The sequence below is a fragment of the Mandrillus leucophaeus genome, unplaced genomic scaffold, assembly GCF_000951045.1.
Source record: "Mandrillus leucophaeus isolate KB7577 unplaced genomic scaffold, Mleu.le_1.0 Scaffold128, whole genome shotgun sequence".
Lineage (NCBI taxonomy): Eukaryota > Metazoa > Chordata > Mammalia > Primates > Cercopithecidae > Mandrillus > Mandrillus leucophaeus.
This window is the reverse complement of record NW_012101209.1, coordinates 5,131,915-5,155,766: the sequence shown is the minus strand read 5'-3', so window position 1 is coordinate 5,155,766 and position 23,852 is coordinate 5,131,915. Positions and strand designations below refer to the sequence as shown.

At 34.4% G+C, this 23,852-nt stretch overlaps 1 protein-coding gene across 4 annotated transcripts in view; it reads left to right on the top strand.

Moving 5' to 3' along the window:
* Window positions 1–23,852, top strand: part of TAX1BP1 (Tax1 (human T-cell leukemia virus type I) binding protein 1) — a 109,008-nt gene that overhangs the window by 49,098 nt on the left and 36,058 nt on the right. For all 4 annotated transcript variants that reach the window (XM_011972246.1, XM_011972249.1, XM_011972247.1 and 1 more), the window contains 6 exons: window positions 630–815; window positions 5,502–5,726; window positions 6,575–6,721; window positions 7,810–7,933; window positions 9,594–9,697; window positions 13,443–13,568. In XM_011972246.1, coding sequence (XP_011827636.1) covers window positions 630–815; window positions 5,502–5,726; window positions 6,575–6,721; window positions 7,810–7,933; window positions 9,594–9,697; window positions 13,443–13,568 — 912 coding nt within the window. The remainder of the gene's footprint in view (window positions 1–629; window positions 816–5,501; window positions 5,727–6,574; window positions 6,722–7,809; window positions 7,934–9,593; window positions 9,698–13,442; window positions 13,569–23,852) is intronic.

Below are 23,852 nucleotides of genomic sequence, written 5' to 3'. Positions count from 1 at the left end.
AGTACTCTTAACCAAAGTAAGATATACTTGATAGTGGACACTAGGGGTCTGTACTTACAATTCCAGTTATTGAATTTGATTTGTGTATCTGTTAGGAGCAAATCTGCAATAGCGAAAGTCATGGGAAAATCAACATAGTTGGGTTAGTCAACAAATACATTTTTCGGCACATTAAAACTAAGTGATATCGTACTTTTAGCCTGCAGAAAATGGAATTGTTTGAGATGTTGTTTTTGAATGTACCCCTTCTAGTTTTCCAGAGTCTTGTCATGCCAGATTTGAATATACCAAGTAACATAATTTGTTTCCCCAAAACAACAGCCAAATCTATTTGCATTTTTAAAGAGAACTTGAAACCATTAAATCAAAGGAAAAGACTTTAGAGATCAGGTAATGTTGTTAGGCCTTAGAATAATCTCTATGGAAAATTAAAAAGCTTAGAAAAGCTGCATTCTGCTCCTGCATGCTTAACTAGTCATTTGGCAGAACCTGGGTCTCCTAAATCCTAGTCTAGTATGTCTTTCCTTCCTTTAATTATCTTTGGGTTAGAAATATAATGGTATTTTAAACTTTGACTGACTTAGGTTGTGGAGTTAGAATGTTCTTGACATTTTCAAACACCATTACAGGTACATTTGAAGAATACAGAAATAGAAAATACCAAGCTTATGTCAGAGGTCCAGACTTTAAAAAATTTAGATGGGAATAAAGAAAGCGTGATTACTCATTTCAAAGAAGAGATTGGCAGGCTGCAGTTATGTTTGGCTGAAAAGGAAAATCTGCAAAGGACTTTCCTGCTTACAACCTCAAGTAAAGTAAGTACTTTTGCTATATGTATTTGAAGATTGTAAAACATACCTATGAAATGTATGCAATATGATTTTCGTTTTTAATTCCCCCAACCTTTTGTTTTGAAAAAGTTCAAATTTACAAAACAATTGGAAGAACAGAACAGTGTATACTAATGTATGCTAAAATATTTTGCTTTTCTTTGTTTTATCTCCCCCATTTATATGCCCTTTTTTCCTGAGTGATGTGAATTGCAAGTATTATGATAATTTACTCTAAATACTTTAGCATGTCTCCTTTATGAACAAGTACATTCTTCTCCATAGTCATAACACCATTATTACACCTAAGAATTTAGCATTGATTAATAGTCATTCTTGTATATAGTTAGTTCACATTCAAATTGCCCCAAATGTATGTATAACCTTATATAACCTTTAAAATTTTGTGATTCAGACTTAAAGATTACATATTATTTTGATTGTTGTATTTTGAGTCTGTTTCAATCTAGAATAGTGTCCCTATACTTTTTATGACATTGGTATTTTTGGAGAAGACAGGCTAGTCTGAGAAAATTTTTATAATCTGGATTTGTCTGTTCTCATGACTAGATTCAGGTGAGACATTTTTGCAAGAAAAGACGTAGATGATGTTTTGTCCATCCTGTTGGAGTCATATCAGAAATTATATAATGTTGATTTGTTCCATTCTTGATAATGTTAGGTTTAATAATTTGTTTAAAGTTATGCCTACCTGTCTCTGTATAGGTGCCTTTCTTTTCTTCTTTGTGATTATTAAGCAATCTGTATAAACATCCTATTCTCCAACAGCCTTTCCCCAATGGTTTTATTGTCCTTTGATGCTCCTCACCTGCAGCAGCTATTACGTTGGTAATAATTAATGATAGAAAAATGATCACTGATTTAAAAAATTCTCTTATTCCTTTTATGTTTATTTGTAGGTAATCTTTTATAATGAGGAAGTTCCTGTCACCCCTCCCTCTTTTTTTAATATAACTTTGTACTTACGGATTTTTTGTTGCATATTATGCATAATCATCATTATTCTTTTTCGTACCCAAATTGTTCTGAATTTAACCAGGGGAATCTTTTCAAGCCTGCTTTTTTGTCCTGATATGTTCCTGTAATGCTTTGAATACTTACTTGCTTTATGGCACAACTGTATGTTCTAACTTCAGGTTGTTCCGCCAGACCTGATATTACCATTTCTCCAAGAAACTCTGGTTTTTTTAGTAGGTAATGGTATTTTGAAACCAAGAACGGGATCCTATTGCTATTATGGGGCTGCTGCTTTGCACTTTCAGTGGGTATTTTGCATCTTTATTTTATATTGATAGCTCCAATTCAGATTTAGTACCTTAGGATTCTTCCTTCCTTTGCTCCGTTCCATATTTTTATCTGTCTTCTCCCAGTGTGAGAACTCTTGTTTCTAAAACATCGTTATTACTCATGTGTTTCCATCCAGCCGTACACACCAATGGTTTCACAATTATTACATCGATGCCACTTCCAACAATAAATCTACTAAATAAAGCTAAGGTATTTTTACAGCTCTTTTTTCTTAGAATATGTTTCACTAAGGATGTATAGATCACCATGTTCAAAAGTTACTTGAACTATTTTTTTTTTTGCATACATATGTTATAAATTTGTAATATAATTTCATTTGTTTGTATTTAATTTTAATGTTTGCTTTTATTCTGTTTGATTTAATTTTATTGTTTGAATATGTGAAACAGTTGCTTTGTTCAGAAGTCAAAATGATAGAAAAATTTTACTCTGAGGTCTCAATCTTTTCCTTATTTTTTTAAACCCTTTTCTTACCTATACCCATAGGTAAACATTTTCATAAGTTTCTAGTTTATTCTTATGTTTCTTTTTGTAACAATAAGCTTATATATGCATGTGTACATGTACATACATACTTCTTTATCCTCTTCTTTCTTAAAAAAGGTGGTACTACTATACATACCGTTTTGCATCTTTTTCTCACTGAACAAAATAAGTTGCTAGTTATTCCATATCAGTTCATAGAGCTCTTCCTCATTTGAAAAAAATGGCCATATAATATTCCATTATATAGATTTCCCTTGATTGATTCATTATTTCTTATGATGTTATTTTTAGTAATTTGCTATTAAAAATACTCAGACATAGTTAATGTAATACCTAAAATGTCAGAAGTGCATGACATTTAGAATTAATGATTAATCCTTGTTACTTTTTAATGTAACAGATTGCCAATGCAAACATGAGAAGTGTATTTGATTATTTGTTATTTAATAAGATGCTAAAAATTTCTCTAAGCATCTTTTTCCTATTTAAGCAAGACTTCTGTGAGGAAAAGCATAGTTATGGAAGTACCTGAGAAAAATGAGTACTAGTTGCTAAAGCTTTTTAAAAGATTGTAAAAGTAGTTTGAGGTTATGGTTATAAAAAAATTTAAACAGTATGTGAGGGTACAGAGTAAAATGTAACCCTCATCCCTTCTCAGATAAGTCAATATTGAATTTATGAATATGCGTATATTTGTATTTTAACACAAATTAGAATTTATACATTTTTTCCTTTTTAAAAAAATTTATAAATGGATATCTTGCACTATGATACACATGTGAATCTTTTTCATTCATCATAACAGCTGCCTAGTATTTCTTCTCTTCATTTAACAACTGTATAGTATATGATTGTTTAGAGTCTTCAGCTTTTATAAGCGTCCTGCAGTAAACATCCTTATAGCAATATGTAGGCACATTTATAATCCGTAGAATAAATTATTTCAAGTGGAATTACTGGGTCAATGAGTATTTAAATTTTGATAGTTATTTTCAAATTACCTTTCAAAAAAATGTTCTGTTGATTTTTTTATTCCTACCAAGAGTATATGAAATATGTATTGTTTGTAATGACTGCACAGACTTTGATAATATGGGAGTAGTATATCGTAGTTTATCATAAATTCTCATATTGGTAGACATTTTAGGTTCTTAATAATTTTTCATTATTTTAGTATTTTGTTGAATCCTTGTAAAGCTAAACCTATGTCTGCCCTTTGATAATTTTCTTGGAAACTTATGGAAGTAAAATTGCTAGATCAAAAGCTGTGAGAATTTTTAAGCTGCTGATGAATGTTGTAAACATCTGATGAGAAAAGATGCCAGTTACAGTTTATATAAGCCCACCTGTTTGTGAATGTGCCAGTTTCTCAAAACCCATGCAAATATTGGAATGTTACTGTTTTTTAATCTTTGTTAGTTTGAAAGGTGAATGGCATTTGTTTTAACTTATATATTTGATTGTTAGTGAGTTGAATTTTTTACTGCATAATTGCATTTATTTCTTTAAAAAATTTTGTATGTTCATGACTTTTGACTTTTTTTGTTTTGTTTCTCCCTTTCCTATTGACTAGAAAAGTTATTTATGTCAAGTATTATTATACCTTTCTTGAATATATTACATATAATTTTCTTTTAGTTCTTTTTCTTCTCCTTTGACATATAGAAGTTGGCAATATTTGTATAGGTAGATCTATTAGTGTGATGCCTCCGAAGATTTTGTCCATGCCAACACTGCCTAAAATCATCATTTACATATCCTTCTAATGGGCTAACACTTTAGAAACCAATATTAGGTTGCATTTTTTTTCCTGATTTTACATTATTTTTAGTGCAGAGATTAAAAGCAGGAAGTTGAATAAACTAAATTTATTGTTTATAATGTTTAAATGTTATAATGTTTAAACATTAATATTAAAGGAAATAATTTCATCACAGCAATTTTAGCTTTTTAAAGATACTTTTAGGTTTGTCAAGCAGTATGCGTTACTTTTCATTTTCCCAGTGGCTCGTCTTTACTCCTTGTATATCAATATTTTGTTTTTAGAACTAAGGCCTAAATCTGTTCTGTGTTTTTATAATGATATGTGAAATAGATTAGATTATATTTGATGTCTTTTTTTTTTTTTTGTGAGATGGAGTCTCGCTCTGTTGCCCAGGCTGGAGTGCAGTGGCGTGATCTCCACTCACTGCAAGCTCCGCCTCCCAGGTTCACACCATTCTCCTGCCTCAGCCTCCCGAGAAGCTGGGACTACAGGCACCTGCCACCACGCCTGGCTAATTTTTTTTGTATTTTTAGTAGAGATGGGGTTTCACTGTGTTCGCCAGGATGGTCTCAATCTCCTGACCTTGCGATCCTCCCCGCTTGGCCTCCCAAAGTGCTGGGATTACAGGCATGAGCCACCGCGCCTGGCGATGTCTTTTAGGGTAGAAAGTAGGAAACATCTTTTAACCAAAATTTTTGGTGTTACAAGGAAGCTTTTGGAATGATTTGTACTGGTAGTCATACAAAATGAGGGTCAGTATTTCTAGGAGGAGAGATTCTGGGGGATGGGATCTTTTGTTTGAACCTCAGTTTGGGCAGGTCCTTAAGCACTGGGTATGTTGCCTGACTCCCTGTACTTTAGGTTCCTTGGGTATGAAGTAGTAGCAGTGAAACCAAGTACATAGGGTTGTTATAGAGGGAACCTAAAACAAAGTTACCTCTTAAGTTTTTTATAGGCATATACTCTGTAAGTCATGAGTAGAAAAATCAATATCTAAAATTTTGGCCCTGTTGAAATATGCAAAAATTGTTTCTGCTTCTGTTTTTTACTTGAGTGGTTGAATTACAAATATATTTATCTGCTTTCTTCAGGAAGATACTTTTTTTTTAAAGGAGCAACTTCGTAAGGCAGAGGAACAGGTTCAGGCCACTCGGCAAGAAGTTGTCTTTCTGGCTAAAGAACTTAGCGATGCTGTCAACGTACGAGACAGAACAATGGCAGACCTGCATACTGCACGCTTGGAAAATGAGAAAGTGAAAAAGCAGTTAGCTGATGCAGTGGCAGAACTTAAACTAAATGCTATGAAAAAAGATCAGGTAAAGCAAGTTAATTTTGAATTTGCATTTTGATTTAAAAAACCACTATAATCTCACAAAATAGTAAATTGTGTTAAAATAAGGCAGGTCAGATATCTGATCACAGAATGTTAAATTTTCATTCCTTTTGTTTAGTCAGTGTGACTTCTTGGCTTACAGTTAATGTATGCTGTAAGAAAAACTTCTGTGAGCGAATTCTTAATGGTTGGTGAAAGCTGCTCTATTAATTAAATATGTTGATGTCAGATATGTATTGCTTTGTTTGGAATTTCTTATTAGCTGTATAAAACAGTATTATGGTTGTTTAAGAACTTAATAATTGCTCTTCAGGAGGTAGATTATTTTTCTCTAGTTTTTTAAATGAACCTTAGTCCTAAGAATGTAAAACTGGACTTAATAAGAGACCCTGTGTTGCTCTGTAACCAAAATCCCAAAATAAAGAAAAAAGTGGCCGGAGGCAGTGGCTCACACCTATAATCTCAGCACTTTGGGGGGCTGAGGTGGGAAGATAGCTTGAGCCCAGGAGTTCAAGACCAGCTTGGGCAACGTAGTGAGACCTCATCTCTACAAAAAAATTTCAAAAATTAGCCAGGTGTGGTGGTGTGCACATGTAGTCCCAGCTAGTCAGAAGGCTGAGGCAAGAGGATTGCTTGAGCCAGGAGGTCAAGGCTGCAGTGAGCCATAATTGGGCCACTGTGTTTCAGCCTGGGTGACAGAACAAGACTCTGTCTCAGAAAAAAAAAAAGAAAAAAGAAAAAAGAAAAAAGTAAGATTGAAGTTGGGGTTACTATTAACATTAGGAGAGACCAGATTTTTATTTTTTTCTTAGAATGTTTCTTTCTTTCTAGGACAAGACTGATACACTGGAACACGAACTAAGAAGAGAAGTTGAAGATCTGAAACTCCGTCTTCAGATGGCTGCAGACCATTATAAAGAAAAATTTAAGGAATGCCAAAGACTCCAAAAACAAATAAACAAACTTTCAGATCAATCAGTAAGTATCATTAAATTTACACATAGTCAAATATCTTGTTAGTATTTTTATTCGAAAATCAAATTTGTAATATTCTAAATATCAACCTTTTAAATATAATTTATCTCTGCTTGATTTCAAGTAATTGGCCGAATATTGTCAGAACTCTTCTTTAAAAAAAGTCTGGAATTTTAATTTACTGGACAGCCAACAAAGGAAGCAAGGGCAGTAGCAAGGAAAAGACAAAGAGAACAAACAGTCCTCTTTTCTAGATAATTTCCCTCTTAAGTTCTTGATGAATATCTTTATCACTTAAAACTCAATACTTATTATTGACTCTTGTGACAATGACATCTATTCTCATTGGAGTTCACCATTAATCATCCCTTGGTCTTAGATGGTTTCTCAGTTGTAATTGGCAAGTTCTTCCTACTCATATTAGGAAGATTCTTATTCCTATTAGATTAGGAACAGTTAAAGAGTGTTAGCTAATTCTTTTGTATTCCATTTGAGACTAGGTAGGTAGATTTGTAAGACAGCCAAGGAAATGTTTTTATTTTGAAGTATGTATATTTCAATGTGAGTCCTTAAATTGTACTTAAATACAGGGCTTGCTATCTGAGAAACTCCTGGAAATGTAGAAGAAACATAGTTAAAACCTGAATATGATGCATATGATACTTTCCTGGTCCTACTTTTTTAAATGAGAGGAGACAAGCAAGAAATGCATGTAGTAAAGTAGGAAGGGTTTTGTGAAAAAATATGATACTTTAAGTATGACTCATCCACATGTATGAATTTGGCCTGGGGCCTTTTGAGTACATTATAACTTTGTAGTAGATTTCTGTGAATGACTTATTTTGGTGGTGTTTTGATGAGTTTATAAGAAAAAGCAAAATATGGTATATTTCTTTTGCAACATTTAGGTCAGTGAGGAAAATGATGTGTATAACTTTAGTCTTTGTTGGCATTTAAAACAAGAGCAGCTTTTGTGGACTTCTTAGGATTTCCTAAAGTAATATGTAAAAATATTATTTACTTAGTTACTGCAAGAAGGAAATATAACTAATTCATTGACTCATTTAACAACTTATTAACATTTTGAATAGGCTAATAATAATAATGTCTTCACAAAGAAAATGGGGAATCAACAGAAAGTGAATGATGCTTCAGTAAACACAGACCCAGCCACTTCTGCCTCTACTGTAGATGTAAAGCCATCACCTTCTGCAGGTAAAAATCTTTTAGACTTTTTGTGGAGGGTAGTGTACACTGGAAAGTACTTATACTGCCTTCTTCCCTGTGTAAGAACTTCAGGGTGTTCATAAAAATTTTCATGTGATAAGTGAAGGAATTGAGGCAACGAGAAAATAAGGGTGTAAATGTAAAATAGAGTCATGCATGTGGTGAATATACAAAACATGAATAGATAAAATGTGAATGTAAACTAGTAGTTATCTTCTTGAGACTATTCACACATGTTAAAAATGAGCTGGTGCTTGTGAGTACTAATTTGGGCTACATAGGACAAAAGCCACGAATTGAATTTTTACTTGATGTTCCATTAAATCTATGGAATTTTGAAGCATTTTATTTGTCGATTTTAATTTTTAAATTCTGCAGGGGAAAATAATCCCCTATTAGTCTCGTGTTTTTCTGTTTATTCATTTATTTTTGGCTGCTTTGGATCAATGGGGTACTTCTTCCCTTGTCAATGTACCTGTTGGCTGATGGAGTTAAGTTTTTATTAATTTATTACCTTATAGAACAGAATAGAGAGACATAGTGAAAACATGAATAATATGAAAATTTGGGTTAACTAGGTTTTCATCTGTCCTAATTTTTTCACTTTTATGTAAATTTGACAGTAATGACATTAAATACTAGAGAAAGTATATTTTCTTGTTTAGTGTGTGGAGTAGTTGATCTTTTAAGTCTTTTTAAATGTAAACATCTTAGACTATTAAATATTAGGTTTATTCCCTGTAGGACAGAATTGAGCCTTCTGTTTCCATGTATCCTTTGTAGTAACTAAAATGGTGTTATAGGGTATTTACTTAATAAAGACTTAGTGGTAATGAAGGGCTAGAAGAATGATTTAAAATGTGTTCTTGGCTGAGTGTGGTAGCATGTGGTCTCCTAGCTACTCTGGAAGCTGTGGCAAGAGGATCACTTGAGCCCACGAGTTTGAGGCTAGCCTGGGCAACATAGTGAGACCCTGGCTTTCAGAGAGGGGAAAGAGAATTCTCAGAGTATGGTTTTCCTACTTACCCTGTCTATTCAGTTATATAAGGAGAACAATTTTTGTGCTGTTTTGGAACTCTTTTTAGCAAAAATTTTTTTTTTTGTTTTTGAGATGGAGTCTCACTCTGTCACCCAGGATGGAGTCCAGTGGTGTGATCTCGGCTCACTCCAACCTCTGCCTCCCGAGTTCAAGCGATTCTTGCCTCAGCCTCCTGAGTAGCTGGGACTACAGGTGCATGCCACCATGCCTGGCTAATTTTTTGTGTTTTTAGTAGAGACACAGTTTCACCGTGTTAGCCAGGATGGTCTTGATCTCCTGCCTCAGCCTCAGCCCACCTTGACCTCCCAAAGTGCTGGGATTACAGGCATGAGCCACCACGCCCGGCCAGTTTTTAGCAAATTTTTTAAAAATCAAAGAATAATCCTTTATTATTGAACGTGAACTTGGTTCTAGCCAAACGCACATTTAAAAATTCTCAACTAGAGTTTGTGTATCCTTTGTATATCTAGGATATAAATAGATATTTCTGTCCTTCAGTATTCCATTTATTATATTTCACAATATGCAGACCTTTAAGTTTTTCTGAACAGGAAGATAATATAAGGGGCAAAATACTTTTTAACAGTCTTATTTTCTGCCTTGCTACAGCAGAGACAGATTTTGACATAGTAACAAAGGGGCAAGTCTGTGAAATGACCAAAGAAATTGCTGACAAAACAGAAAAGTATAATAAATGTAAACAACTCTTGCAGGTAAGTTAACTACCTTGTAAATGAAAGAGGTTTATAAAATCTTGATGACTTAGCTTACCTTTATTGTTTTGATTGATTGGTATCTTTGAGTTTCTTTCCCATCCCCATATACTGTTACTTAGTTTCACTTTTGGGATGATATGGGCATTTTGTGTACCTGTTCACATAGGCATGTGTGTAACATCATGAGACCTACAGTTATTATTTTCTTTTCACCTAATAAAATGTTCTTGTTTGGGTAATGGGCAAATCGTTAATTGAGGTTAGAAATTATTATCTATCATCGTATAAAGATTCATGAGAAATATTTGAACTTCATAAAAGGAAAGTGCTGTTTTTAAATTTACTATTATAGGCCAGGTGCGGTGGCTGATGCCTATAATCCCAGCACCTTGGGAGGTTGATGTGGGTGGATTCCTTGAGGCCAGGAGTTCAAAACCAGTCTGGCCAACATGATGAAACCCCGTCTGTACTGAAAATACAAAAATTAGCTAGGTCATGGTGGAGCATGCCTGTAGTCCCAGCTACAGTCTCCTGAGGCAGGAGAATCATTTGAATCTGGGAGGCGGAGGTTGCAGTGAGCCGAGATTGCACACTGCACTCCAGCCTAGGCAACAGAGCGAGCCTCTGTCAAAAAAAAAAAAAAATAATAATAAAATAAATTACTATTATAATAGCAAAGATTTTTACATCTTAAAGTGACTAGACTTGCATAGTGGAAAAGGGAATGTTAACCAAATGAGTTGTCTCTTATGGTGTTGTTTATTTTCATTATTATTATTGCTATTGTTATTATTTTTGAGACGGAGTCTCACTCTGTTGCCCAGGCTGGAGTGCAGTGGTGCGATCTCAGCTCACTGCAAGCTCCGCCTCTCGGGTTCACACCGTTCTCCTGTCTCAGCCTCCCAAGTAGCTGGGACTACAGGCGCCCGCCACCACGCCCGGCTAATTTTTTGTATTTTTAGTAGAGACAGGATTTCACTACGTTAGCCAGGATGGTCTTGATCTCCCGACCTCGTGATCTGCTCACCTCGGCCTCCCAAAGTGCTGGGATTGCAGGCGTGAGCCACCGTGCCCAGCCTATTTTGATTATTTTAAACAGCATCATTCAGACTTTTCTGGTTTGCAGCCTTCTTGGTGGTGTATTCACTACTGGAATATTTAAAGGAAAAGGGAAAATGCTTCTCATTTATATCAATTTGGCATGGAGAGGAAAAAGTGTTGTTTGTGTATGTGATTTTTGTTTGTTTTATTAAATGTGCTTTTTTGTGTGTGTTTTTGTGTGCATTGGGGAGGGGAGGAGCCTTGTTTAGAGCTATAGAATAAAATTTACACATTAGCTTAATTTTACTGTAATTTAATTTACAGTAATTATTTAAAATATTTTCATGTTAGTTATAAATAGCAAAATCTTTTAACCAAAGTTAAAATGAACTTTTTTTTTTTTTTTTTTTTGCTTGAGAGAATCTTGTAGAAGGGTTGATTAGAACAGTTTTGAGTTCAGGGCAGTTGTTTGTAAGACTGAACTACATTTTCATTAAAGATGAAACAATTCTGGATGAATATTTCAAGATTTTTCTATAGAAATAGTATTGAAAGGAAGGTAGAATAATGTTCAAGCAAAAATCTTTTTTTTTTTTTTTGACAACCATATTGAGGTATAATTGAAATCCAATGAATTACTACACATACCTAAAGTATACAGTTGGATCAGTTTTGACATATGCAATTGTGAAACTATCACCACAGTGCCATCACTCTTCCAGTTTTTTGGGTACGTGTTTGCAACACATCTCTTTCGTTATCCTTACCTCTGGGAAATCACTGGCCTGCTTTCTGTCACTATCAATTAGCCTACATTTTAGACAATTTTATAAAATGAAGTCATGTAATATGTACTTTTTTCCACCCACTTTCAGCATGATTATTTGAGATTTATTCATATTATTGCTTATATTTATTTCTTTTTATTGTATCATTTGTTTATCCATTCCCCACTTGGTGGGTATTTGGGGTTGTTTTTCGGCTGGTACAAATAAAGCTGCTTATGAACATTTGTTTACAAGTTGTTTATGGACATATGGATTTTTTTGTTTCTTTTGGGTAAATATCTAGGAGTGAATTGCCTGGGTGATATAGCAGTTGAATGTTTAACTCTATAAGAAATTACTGGCTGGGTGCAGTGGCTCATGTCTGTAATCCCAGCACTTTGGGAGGCCGAGGTGGTCACAAACTCCTGACTTGAGGTCAGGAGTTTGTGACCAGCCTGGCTAACATGGTGAAACCCCTTCTCTACTAAAAATACAAAAATTAGCTGGGCATGGTGGTGCACTCCTGTAATCCCAGCTATACAGGAGGCTGGGGCAGGAGAATCGCTTGAACCTGGGAGATGGAGGTTGCAGTGAGCCAAGACTGCACCACTGCACTCCAGCCTGGGTGACAGAGTGAGACTCTGTCTCAAAAAAAAAGAAATTACCAAACTGTTTTGTAAAGTGTTTGTATCATTTTACATAGCCAGCCTAATGGGTGTATACTGACAGCTCATTGTGGTTTTAATGTGCGTTTCTGTAATGACTTGATGTTCAGCATCTTTTCTTATGCTTATTTGCTCTTTATCTCTTTTTGTGTAAGTGGTCAGATCTTTTTGGTAGTTTAAACATTGGGTTGTTCACCTTGAGTTGTATTTTTTTTTTTTCTGGATATGTCTTTTGTCTGATATATGTAAGGTGAATATTTTCTCCAAGTCTGTAGCTTGCCTTTTCATTTCCTTAATGATGTTTTTAGAAAAGCAGAATTTTAATTTTGATATAGTTTATCAGTTCATTTATGTTTTATGCTTTTTACCTTCTAAGGAATGGTTTGCCTAATCCAAGGAGATAAAGATTTTCTCCTGTGTTGTCTTCTAGAAGTTTTATAATCAGCTTTTCTATTTAGGTCTGTGAATCATTTTAATTTTTGTGTATGGTATGAGATATGGAATGTATGGTATGGATATTCAACTGACCTAGCATTATTTGTTTAAAAGATTTTCCTCTCCATTGAATTGCTCAAAGTATATTTTTAGGTGTTCACATTGAACAAAATGTTCCAAGTGGAACTGGCCTAATTACCTTTTTGTCATGATTTGTAGCTCCTCCTTTATGATAATCTGGGTTTTAGAGAAGATCAATGTATAAGAAGTCAACCTAAAAATTATCTTGGTCAGCAAATCCTGGAGTTTATCAATGTATGGAAACAACAGCATTATAAATATGACATTATTTCCTCCCTTTGCAAAAGTAATATATACTTATTGTGAAATGTTGTAGTGTTCCAGAAATGAAGAGTAGAGATGGCAAAAATTACCTCTATCATTCTGATCCCCTGAGATAAGAACTATTAATATTTTGGTTTATATTTTTGTATACAACACATACATAGATATTATAACTGTGTAAAACAACTTATAAACAAAAATGGATTATGTTATATCTTCTTTTTTAGCAGCTTGCTATTTTCAATTAATGTATCTTAACATTTTTTCTTGTCAACTTGTACATCTGCCTTATTTAAAAATATACTATTTCATTGTGTGGATAGAAAATGATTTATCCAATTGTCTATTAATAGACATTTGATTAGTTCAGTTTTTATGCTGTTACAACAGTGTTATAATAAACATTCAGCCCATATCTAAGTATGTTGCTATAGATTTTCGCTCTACATGGATTTAAAATCTTTTGGTAATTATACTAATTTCATTTAGGATGAGAAAGCAAAATGCAATAAATATGCTGATGAACTTGCAAAAATGGAGCTGAAATGGAAAGAACAAGTGAAAATTGCTGAAAATGTAAAATTTGAACTAGCTGAAGTACAGGACAATTATAAAGTAAGTTTGGTACTCATTGTATGTAAACTTAAGGCATAAACTTTTGAAAATTTGTTATGTATAATTTTATTCAATCTAATGTACATTTTAAATATGGATAATTGATAGTTTTTTCTACAAGTAAAAATGTACTATATATTTAGTTACATAAATACTGTTCATTAACTTTGAATTGAGAAAATGGATACCATTTGGGTTGTTATTGTGGCTTTAATTCTGTGGATTCAGATGGCTATTAAAATTACATCTTTGCCGGGCGCGGTGGCTCAAGCCTGTAATCCCAGCACTTTGGGAGGCTGAGACGGGTGGATCACGAGGTCAGGAGATCGAGACCATTCTGGCTAACACGGTGAAACCCCGTCTCTACTAAAAAATACAAAAAAAAAACTAGCCGGGCGAGGTGGCGGGCGCCTGTAGTTCCCAGCTACTTGGGAGGCTGAGGCAGGAGAATGGCATGAACCCGGGAGACGGAGCTTGCAGTGAGCTGAGATCTGGCCACTGCACTGCAGCCTGGGCGACAGAGCGAGACTCTGTCTCAAAAAAAAAAAAAAAAAAAAAAAATTACATCTTTTAATTGTGTTTATTTTTAAAGGTGAAAAGTGATCATTATCCTCCTGTCCTCTTGTTCATTTTGAAACAAACATGAATGCTTATGTAAAATTATTAGGATTGCTTGAGTCCAGGAGTTTGAGATCAGCCTGGGCAACATAGGGAGATGCCCACTCCCCCACCAGTCTCTAAAAAATAAAAATAAATAAATAAAAAGAATTATTTTAGGGCTTTGACTTTTTTTGTAGTACAATAATATGTCATCAGTAATTTTAAAAATTTGGCTAGAGTTTTACCATTTGTCACCAAAGTATGTGACTGTGATCCTAAATGAAATACTGTAAAAGCAAGTGATGTAATCTTAACTAATGAAAATTATTTTTGCCAATATAATGTTAGGCAACAGACAAGCCCAAATAATAAATGGTAACTGTAAGAATGTTAGAGAAGGTCAGGTGCCGTGGCTCACACCAGTAATCCCAGCACTTTGGGAGGCTGAGGTGGGCGAATCACGAGGTCAGGAGTTTGAGACCAGCCTGGCCAATGTAGTGAAACCCTGTCTCTACTGAAAATACAAAAAATTAGCCAGCCGTGGTGGTGGGCACCTGTGATCCCAGCTACTCGGGAAGCTGAGGCAGGAGAATCACTTGAACCCTAGAGGCAGAGGTTGCAGTGAGCCAAGATCATGCCATTACACTCCAGCCCGGGTGGCAGTGCAAGACTCCTCAAAATAAATAAATAAATAAATAAATAAATACATAAAATGTTAGACTAAAAAAAAAAAAAAAAGGCTGTCTAGCTACTTAATAAGTAGAAATATATATTTCTTCTAAGGAATAAAGTATAATTTAATATATTTTAAGAAATGTATATAGATATAATTTACATTTTTTTTTTTGACTGAAGACAGGAATTCTAAATGGTTCAAATATCATAGCTGATTCTACCTGTGATCTAATTTTAAAATTAGAATTACTTTAGTTTTGCCCTGTAGGGGCTGGAGATGTAGGACATTACAGACTAAGATACATTAGCTTATTATTTCTGTGACCCTTGTGGATATTCTTTTCAGTAACTGGCAACTTCCTTAACTATTAAGTGTGAATCATGAATTCATATGAAAAGAATTTTTTGCATATTGACTAGGAAAATGATTTAGTAAATGTTTACTGAAGCCTATTTTACATAAAGTACTATGTTAGATATTATGTGGGCAATCACATAAGGCACAGTGGTATGCTTAAGGAGTTTATAATCTAGTAGATTGCTAGAAGTGTAATGGTAGTGTGCACAAAATTTTCACACCACCGTAGGTAATCATCTGTAAACCATGGGAAGCTGAACAGATATTTTTATTTCATTAATGTTAAAAGTAAGCATTGAGATCAAACAGCGTATCTAAAATTATGTAGCTGGTAAATGTGTTTGGCTTTTTATTTAGTTCCTTTTGCCCTATTTTGTACTATTTTGACATGGACTAACACTGACCAGACAAGGCAAAATGTGATAAAGCTCCACATGAATAATAAGTTTAATTGCCTTAGACTTGTTTCCAATCAAATATTTAGGGGGAAGACATTATGGAATAACTACACCTTTGAAAGAACAAACTGGAGGGGAGGAGAAGCAGAGCTAGGGAAAGGAAGCAGCAGCATTCTATGTAGATGGAAGAGCATTAAGACATATTTGGAGTTGAGAAATGGAGCACGTAGTCTGCGAACTGTGAGCAGTCTTGATCATTAGGACTTGTGTCTGTAATAGAGTAGCTTAGGCTTGAATGATAGCTTGAAGCCAGGTTTTAGGCCTAAAATGGAATTTCGGTGCTAGTTCTATTAAGAATTTTCTAGGAGAAAAGAGACCCAATCACAGTCTTTTTGAAAATAATTTGGCAGTATTGAAGAGGATTTAGAGGTGGGAAGGGTTTGAAGGTGAGGAAATCAGGTAGAAATATTCTTAAAATGAATTGATAAAGACCACCTCCTTTTGGGTACCTTCCCTGATCACCTGCCATTGAATGGATTATATATTTACTAGAGAAAGCTGTGAAAGACATGTTTAGGGAAGAACCATTGAAGAATGATTTTATTTGTATTTGTATCCATTAATGCTTAAACTCTAATAGGTGATCAGTGGGTGACTGCTGAATGAATGAATGATTTAGAGACTGAAAGTGTTGGAGAATGGAGAAACAGGAAAAGGGAAAAGTATTACAATATAGTTTCTCAGCTTTAGTCACAGTGTAGTCTGAGATTGAGTTCTGTTAACAGAAGTATGAAAGTAGGCTTGAGACATTAACTATCAATTTAAAAGGCAGATTTGGAACTTGGGAAAGAGAAAGTGGTACATTAGTTAATACTTGTGATTTATTCCCAGGGGGGGTGATATTTGAAGGTATGGAAGAAAGTGAGTTTTCAGAGAGAATATTGAGAGAAGAGGCCAAAGAAGAAACTTTGGAGAATACTCATATTTGTATTAGGAAGAAAAAAACACAAAAAAAGGGCATGGGATGATGAAAATATTCATGCAATTTCACATAAACCAAAGGAATAGTTTTAAGAACAAGGCAAGTTGGTCAATAAATGACAAATAATTCAGAGAAGTCAAAGAATTAGCTGAGGAAAATACATGGATTTAGTAATAGGAATTATTTTCATAAAGCAGTATAAACCAGATATCAAAGTTGCAAGGAGGGAGAGGTAATGAAAAAAAAATAATGAAATTTCTTTCTTTATTCAGCTTCAGTTGGCAGAGAAAGACAAAGAAATAAGTGGTCTGACTTCACATTTGGAAAACCTCTCCAGGGAGAAGGTATTGAGCAATGTAGTTAAAAAAATTTGTACCATATGAAACTGAGTAATAATAGAACTTTATGAAGAGACACATTTTAAAGTTCATGTGACAGTACAGTGTTCAAATTTAGGAAAACGTGAAATTTCTAAAAATTACATGAAATGTTTATCTGGTTTTCTTTTATAATAGGAAACATTTTTGAAGTTGTTTAATGACTTACAGCAAAAGCTCACAGTCAGATAGAGCAATATATTGGTAATGTAAAAGACACTATAGTGCAGCATTTCTGAGTGTGGTCTGTGGTCCTTTTGGTGGTCCCCAGTCCCCTTTCAGGGGCCTGCAAAGACATGGTTTTCATAATAATACTACCACATTATTTGATTTTCTCCATGCTGTTATATTCGCACTGTGTGAAAGCAGTGTGGAAAACTGCTTGTGTGTTATTATGAATTAAGGCAGTGGCACCAAACTGCTTTAGTAGTTATTGTATTCATCACCACTGTGTGCTCACAATAGAGAAAAAAAAGCCAGTTGTACTGAAGATGTTAAAACAGTAAAATATGTTAATTTTATTGATGCTTGACCCTTGGGTACATGTCTTTTTAGTATTCTGTGTGATTAAATGGAAAGTACCCCTAAAGTTCTTTTGTCGCCTAATGAAGTATGATAGTTAATAAAGGTAAAGTGCTTGTGTGGTTGAGTTGTGAGTTGAACCAGTCTCTTTTTTTATGGAAACTATTTTTACTTTAAAGAACAATTTCTATATTCAGACTTGGGTATTTGGCAGATATTTTCTCAAAGTGAAATGAAATGAGCCTGTTATTTTAAGGAAAAACAATTGATAATATTTTTCACCATTGATAATATTTAAGCTTTTAAGCAAAAACTAGAATTGTGAAAAAATTGTTATCTTCCACTGTGAGCTTGATGCTTTCCAATGTTTATAAACTTTTCTAATGAGATGGGTGTAATATTTAGACTGTATTTTTTTTGTTGTATAGCAAAATTTGCCAGCATTTGGACGATCCACATAATTCAGTGAACCAGTAGTTTTCCAAATGACCAGCTATGTTGCAAAATCATGTATCATAAAAGAACCATTCTAAGTGCAAGTTAGACCTCAAGGTTGTATGGGGTTATTGTAATAGTTGTGAAATTCTGATTTTTTCAACTATTACTACATTTTCCACATTTTTTCTTTGGCATTCTACTGTAAGAAAGAACCTTCCTTTGTCCTTGTTTATATATGTCTGTGTGGTATTGTTCCAGTAACAATTTTCTGACGCCAAAACTGGTATTCTGCAATTCAGTTCAATTCTGATACTAACTACCATGAGTTAGCGTAGACCCCACAGGTTAAGGGCTCAGTCCCACAGGACTGCTCCCACTTTAGAGGCCAATTACAAGTGAAGTCCTCAGGCTACTGATAGCAATCATTTTCTTACACTTATTCACACATAAGTACTTAATAGCAAAAATTACTATGTACCATTAATAACAGTGAAAAAATAATGTGGCACACGTGGAATTTTCTACTTGTGGCATCATGTCAATGCTCAAAAAGTTTCAGTTTGGAACATTTCAGATTTTGGATTTTTTTTATCAGGGAATGCTCATCCTGTGTATGCTTTTTCTCAACACTACTATATTCTGAAAATCATTCCGTATATGAAGTTCATACAAATCCTCCATCTTTTTTTTAAACAGGTGTGTAGTACTCCATTGTACATACCATAATTTATTCAACCAACCTCGTATATTTGACCATTTAGGTAGTTTCTAATATTTTACAAATAATACTACAATGAAAGATTCTATGTAGATACAGTTTTCTGGTGTTGGGGTAGTACCTTCAAGGTAAATTGCTGGAAGTGTGATTGCTGGTTTGAAGGGTAAATGCATGTGTAGTTTTGTTAGAGATTGCCAGATCCCCTTTCATAGAGTTTGTATTATTTTTTGTTTCCACCAGCAATGTATGAGAAGTGGACCTGTTTCCCATATAAATTGTAATCAGGTTTTCTAATTTTTGCATATGGGATAGATTAGGAATAGTATCTTAGTGTAGTTTTAGTTTGCATCTCTATTGTGAGTGAGGTTAAACATCTTATCTTTTTTGTGAGTTTTTTGGCTCCTTATTCTCTGATTTTTGGTTTGTTTTACTTACCTTGTTATATATATATTTTTTTCCCCTGTTAAGAGATATTAGCCCTTTATCTGTGATATATATGTAGTAAGGATTTTCTCTCAGTTTGACTTTTGACAGTGCTCACTATGCTTGCTTTTACCATGTAAATGTTCTTTATTTTTGTGTAAAGTGTGGTACTGCCTTGACCAGCAGTGTCAGCACCATCTGGAAACTTGTTAGAAATCCATATTCTTTGCTGGGTGCTGTGGCTTACGCCTGTAATCTCAGCACTTTGGGAGGCTGAGGCTTGTGGATCACCCGAGGTTGGGAACTCGAGACCAGCCTGGCCAACATGGTGAAACCCCGTCTCTATTAAAAATGCAAAAATTAGCCAGGCATGGTGGCTCACGCCTGTAATCCCAGCTACTTGGGAGGCTGAGGCAAGAGAATTGCTTGAATCTGGAGGCAGAGGCTGCAGTGAGCTGAGATCGTGCCACTGCACTCCAGCCTGGGCAACAGAGTGAGACTCTGTATCAACAACAACTACAAAATGCATATTCTTGGGTCCTGTTCCGGCCCTGCTGAATCAGCAGCTCTGGAAATGATGCCCCAAAATATGTGTTTGACAAAAACCCTCCAAGTGTTTCTGATTTATGCTCAACTTTGAAAACCACTGATGTGTTGCATTTGAATTTTTATTTTCCACGGAAAGCATTCCCTACACCCAGGTTATAGAGGAGTTCACTTGTGTTTTGTTCTAATACTGATATAGTTTCAGTTTTTTTTTTTTTTTTTTTTTTTGAGATGAAGTCTTGCTCTGTTGCCCAGGCAACAGTGCAGTGGTGTGAGCTTGGCTCACTACAACCTCTGCCTCTCGGGGTTCAAGCGATTCTCCTGTCTCAGCCTCCTGAGTAGCTGGGATTACAGGCTCCCGCCACCACACCTGTCTGATTTTTGTATTTTTAATAGAAACGGGGTTTTGCCATGTTGGCCAGGCTGTTCTCAAACTCCTGATCTCAGGTGATCCACCTGCCTCAGCCTCCCCAAGTACTGGGATTACAGGTGTGAGCCACCATGCCCAGCCAGTTTCAGTGTTTTGTTTTTTTTTTTTTTTTACATTAAAATTTCTTATCCATTTAGAATTTATTCTTAGATATCACAGAAGGAATGAATCTAAGTTTATCTCCTTCTAAATTGCTGTCTAGTTATCTCAATCCATTTATCAAAATGCCAGTTTCGTGTCAGTGATTTGAGATACTAAATTTACTGTATAATAGATTTCCATGTGCAGTTGGGTCTCTTTCTGTACTTTGAGTACTGTTCCATTGATCTGTCTGCTCATATGGTAGTACCATGATGTTTTAATTGTAAGAACTTTGTAGTCTATTTTAATATTTGGTTGGGTTAGTCCTTTCTCATAACTCTTTGTTTTCAGTGTTTTCTGGCTTTTTTCTCTTGAAGGGTTAGTTTTCCATATCAATTTTAATACCAACTTTTCTAGCTCTAGAAATGATTGTTGGTATTTTTATTGATATTGCATTAAGTATATACATTAACTTAGGGATAACTAACATCTTGGTGATATTTCTACTTTTTAATAAAGAATAGGCAATATGGGATGTGTCGTTCAAATCTGTTTTGTGTCTTTCAGGAATTTTAAATAATTTTCTTCCTATGGGTTTGGAAGAATTCTTCTTCAAGTTTATTCCTAAGTATTTTTGTTTTTCCTTTTGAAAATGGGATTTTCTCTTTCATTGTATGTTGTAACTGGTTATTGTTTTTGAATGTGGGGCTCTTGAACTTTTTGTAGCTTTTAATTTTTATGTAATTTCAAACTCAAGTTGAAAAAATAGTATAGTGAACTCTCATATATATTCTTTCCCCACCATTTGACAGTAACTGGAGGTGAAGACATAAGAGTCCCTGCATATTGTATCCTCAGTACAAGGATGTTCTTTCAGCCATGTTACAGTTAACAGATTTAGGAAGTTTAACACTGACACAGTATTATCATCTAACCTACAATACATATTAAAATCGTATCCTTAATACTTTGTTTATTGTTTATAGTCTTTTCTTCCCTGATCTAGGATCTAATCCATGATCATACATTGCATTTAGTTATCATGTGTTTAGTTTTCCTTTATCTGGAACAACTTTATAGCCTTTCTTAACCTTGACATTTTTGAAAAATATGGGCCAGTTATTTAATATAATATTGATTTTGGTTTAATATTTCATCATGATGAAACTTAGGTTATGAATTTTGCCAGGAATGCTACAGAATTTAAATATCCTTCTCAATACTGGTAATCTTTCATTATTTGGTTAAGGTATTGTCCACCAGGTTTTACTGATGTAACATTAATATTTTCCCTTTGTAATTAATAAGTAATTTGTAGGGAGATACTTTGAGACCATGTAAATATCTTATTCTTTATCAAACTTTCACCTGGTATTTTAATATCTATTAATGATCTTCTAACTCCATCATTCCTTCTATATTGATTAGAATTTTTTTGTAAGAAAGAGCTATCTTTTCTTTCCCCCTAATGTGTTTGTTTATTCATTGATTTTTATCATTGTAGACTCATGGATTCCTGTTTTATTCAGTGGGTTACAGTCTATTTTTATAATCATTTTGATACTCAGCTTGTATCAGATTTAACTAATAAGAGCCCCTGCAAACTAGCTCTTGTGGCTTTTTATTATGTCTTTCATTATTCTTTGAGCACTTATTACTTTCTGGTGCAGAAAGATGTTCTAGGCTCATCTTGTTATTTTCCTGCCCCAGCCTGGAATCAGTCTTTTGTCCAAGGAGCCCTGTTCCATTTACTGGTGAATGTAGTTTAGAAACCAAGATCTGGGCTGTAGGTGTGCCCTCATTGATTCATAGTCCTTAGCAGACAGCTAGAAAATACGTTTCTCCCCCTCTCTTTATATTAAAAAATAGCAACACACACACACACACACACACACACACAAAACCCATGAGTAAATACTTATATCTCCAATTGTAGTCTAAAACTACAGCATAAATTCTAGTCTTCTCTCTTTCCATAATATAACTTCCTTTTCTAATTAGACTAGGAACCTGGTCTCAGTTTCCTTGATATATTTACTCAAGTGTTGAATACACAGAAAATAATTTCAGAATTGCTAACCCATAATACTGTGAAAAGCACATCTAACTAGAGTTCAACATTTGTTTCATTTTTTGGCGGGTGGGGTGGAGAGTGTAAAATTTACATATTTAGTTGTCCCATGGTGTACTCTCCATGCTCCTTTATTCTCAGAGCATCCCCATAATGGCAGAGAAGAGGAATATATTATTTCTCCTGTTTACCAGTTGGGAATATCAGAAACATCCTTAACTTGTCAAATAATTTGTAAAACTGGGGTCACTGTGAGCCATTGTGGGTACCGAAGAAAAAAAGTATTTAGGCACCCTGGCAAAGGCAACCAGCTAAACAGACTTGTTCCTGGGAGCTGGAATAGTAAGAGGTGACTACTTCTGACAAAATCTGTTTCTTAAACTGTGGTGGCTTTCTATTTTAGGAAAATTATGAGTCAGCAGTTAATATTGTTTTGCTCAGTTAAGATAGCTACACTCACGTTTTCCATGCCTTTGTCAGTAGGAGAGATCCCCCAGGGATTCTTGACCATTTTTGTCTCTAGTACCCTTTGATATTTTGATGAAGTCTGTTTTCAGAAAATGATTTAGAATGAGTACAGCAAAATGTGTAGAATCACAAAGGAAACGCATTGTTGTGGTTATCAAAATATTAAGACAAATTTGTGATATATGTGATAGTAGAGTATGTGCGTATTCTTTTAAATGTTAAATAAGATTTAATAGCCTATCTAATAATGACTAGAATTTTGAAGCAGTGATGAATAGAAAGGCTATTTTGAGATGGCTACAACAAATGTAGTTCGAAACAAATGGAAGATTTAGCAGCATGTCTGATAATGACCATAATTTTGAAGTGGTGATGAATATCAAGGCTATTTTGAGATGGCTACAACAAATGTAATATGAAACAAATCTATTTGATTTCTGTAGGTGGCCAAATTGCAGGCACTACAACTATTATTGTGTTCTTTGGCCTACATTCCTAATGGAAGAAAATCCTAAATTTTAGTTAGAAGTTAGTGAGTAGATACAATGTTTTTGCCCATGTAAGTTCATGGACCTCCTGAAATCTAAACATGGACCCCTTGAGGGGCTTTGTGAATGCAAGTTTAAGAACCTTCTCTAAGTCCAGGTATTATGTTTTGGAGGGGAGAGTTCAGTCTTCTGATTTGCAAAAGAACCTAACCCTAACTATCTTGTCCATGTTCATGCATTCTCTCTCCCCCATGAGGAATCAAAGCTACTTGTCACCAATCCTGTTCTTACCCTGAATCCTATTTGCAAGGGATTTATTGTATCTTTGATGGTAGAGTAGGCATATTAGATTAAACTCCCTATTAGGTTGGAACTCTCTATAAAGTTGCTTGACTGTACCCATGCAGCATAAATCTTTTGATGAAACCCTTGACTGTATTTCAGTAGTATGTTATTTGCTTACGGAAGAATTTAAACTCTACTTCTTTTTGCATAAACTTTTGATAGTAGAGTATGTGCTTATTCTTTTAAAAGCTAAATAAGATTTAATAGCATGTCTAATAATGACTATAATTTTGAAGTGGTGATGAATAGAAAGGCTATTTTGAGATGGCTACAACAAATGTAATTCCAAACAAATGGAAGATTTGGAAGTATTTTATTATCTCTAACTTCTTTTGTGCCTTTTTGGTTTTTTTTTTTTTTTTTT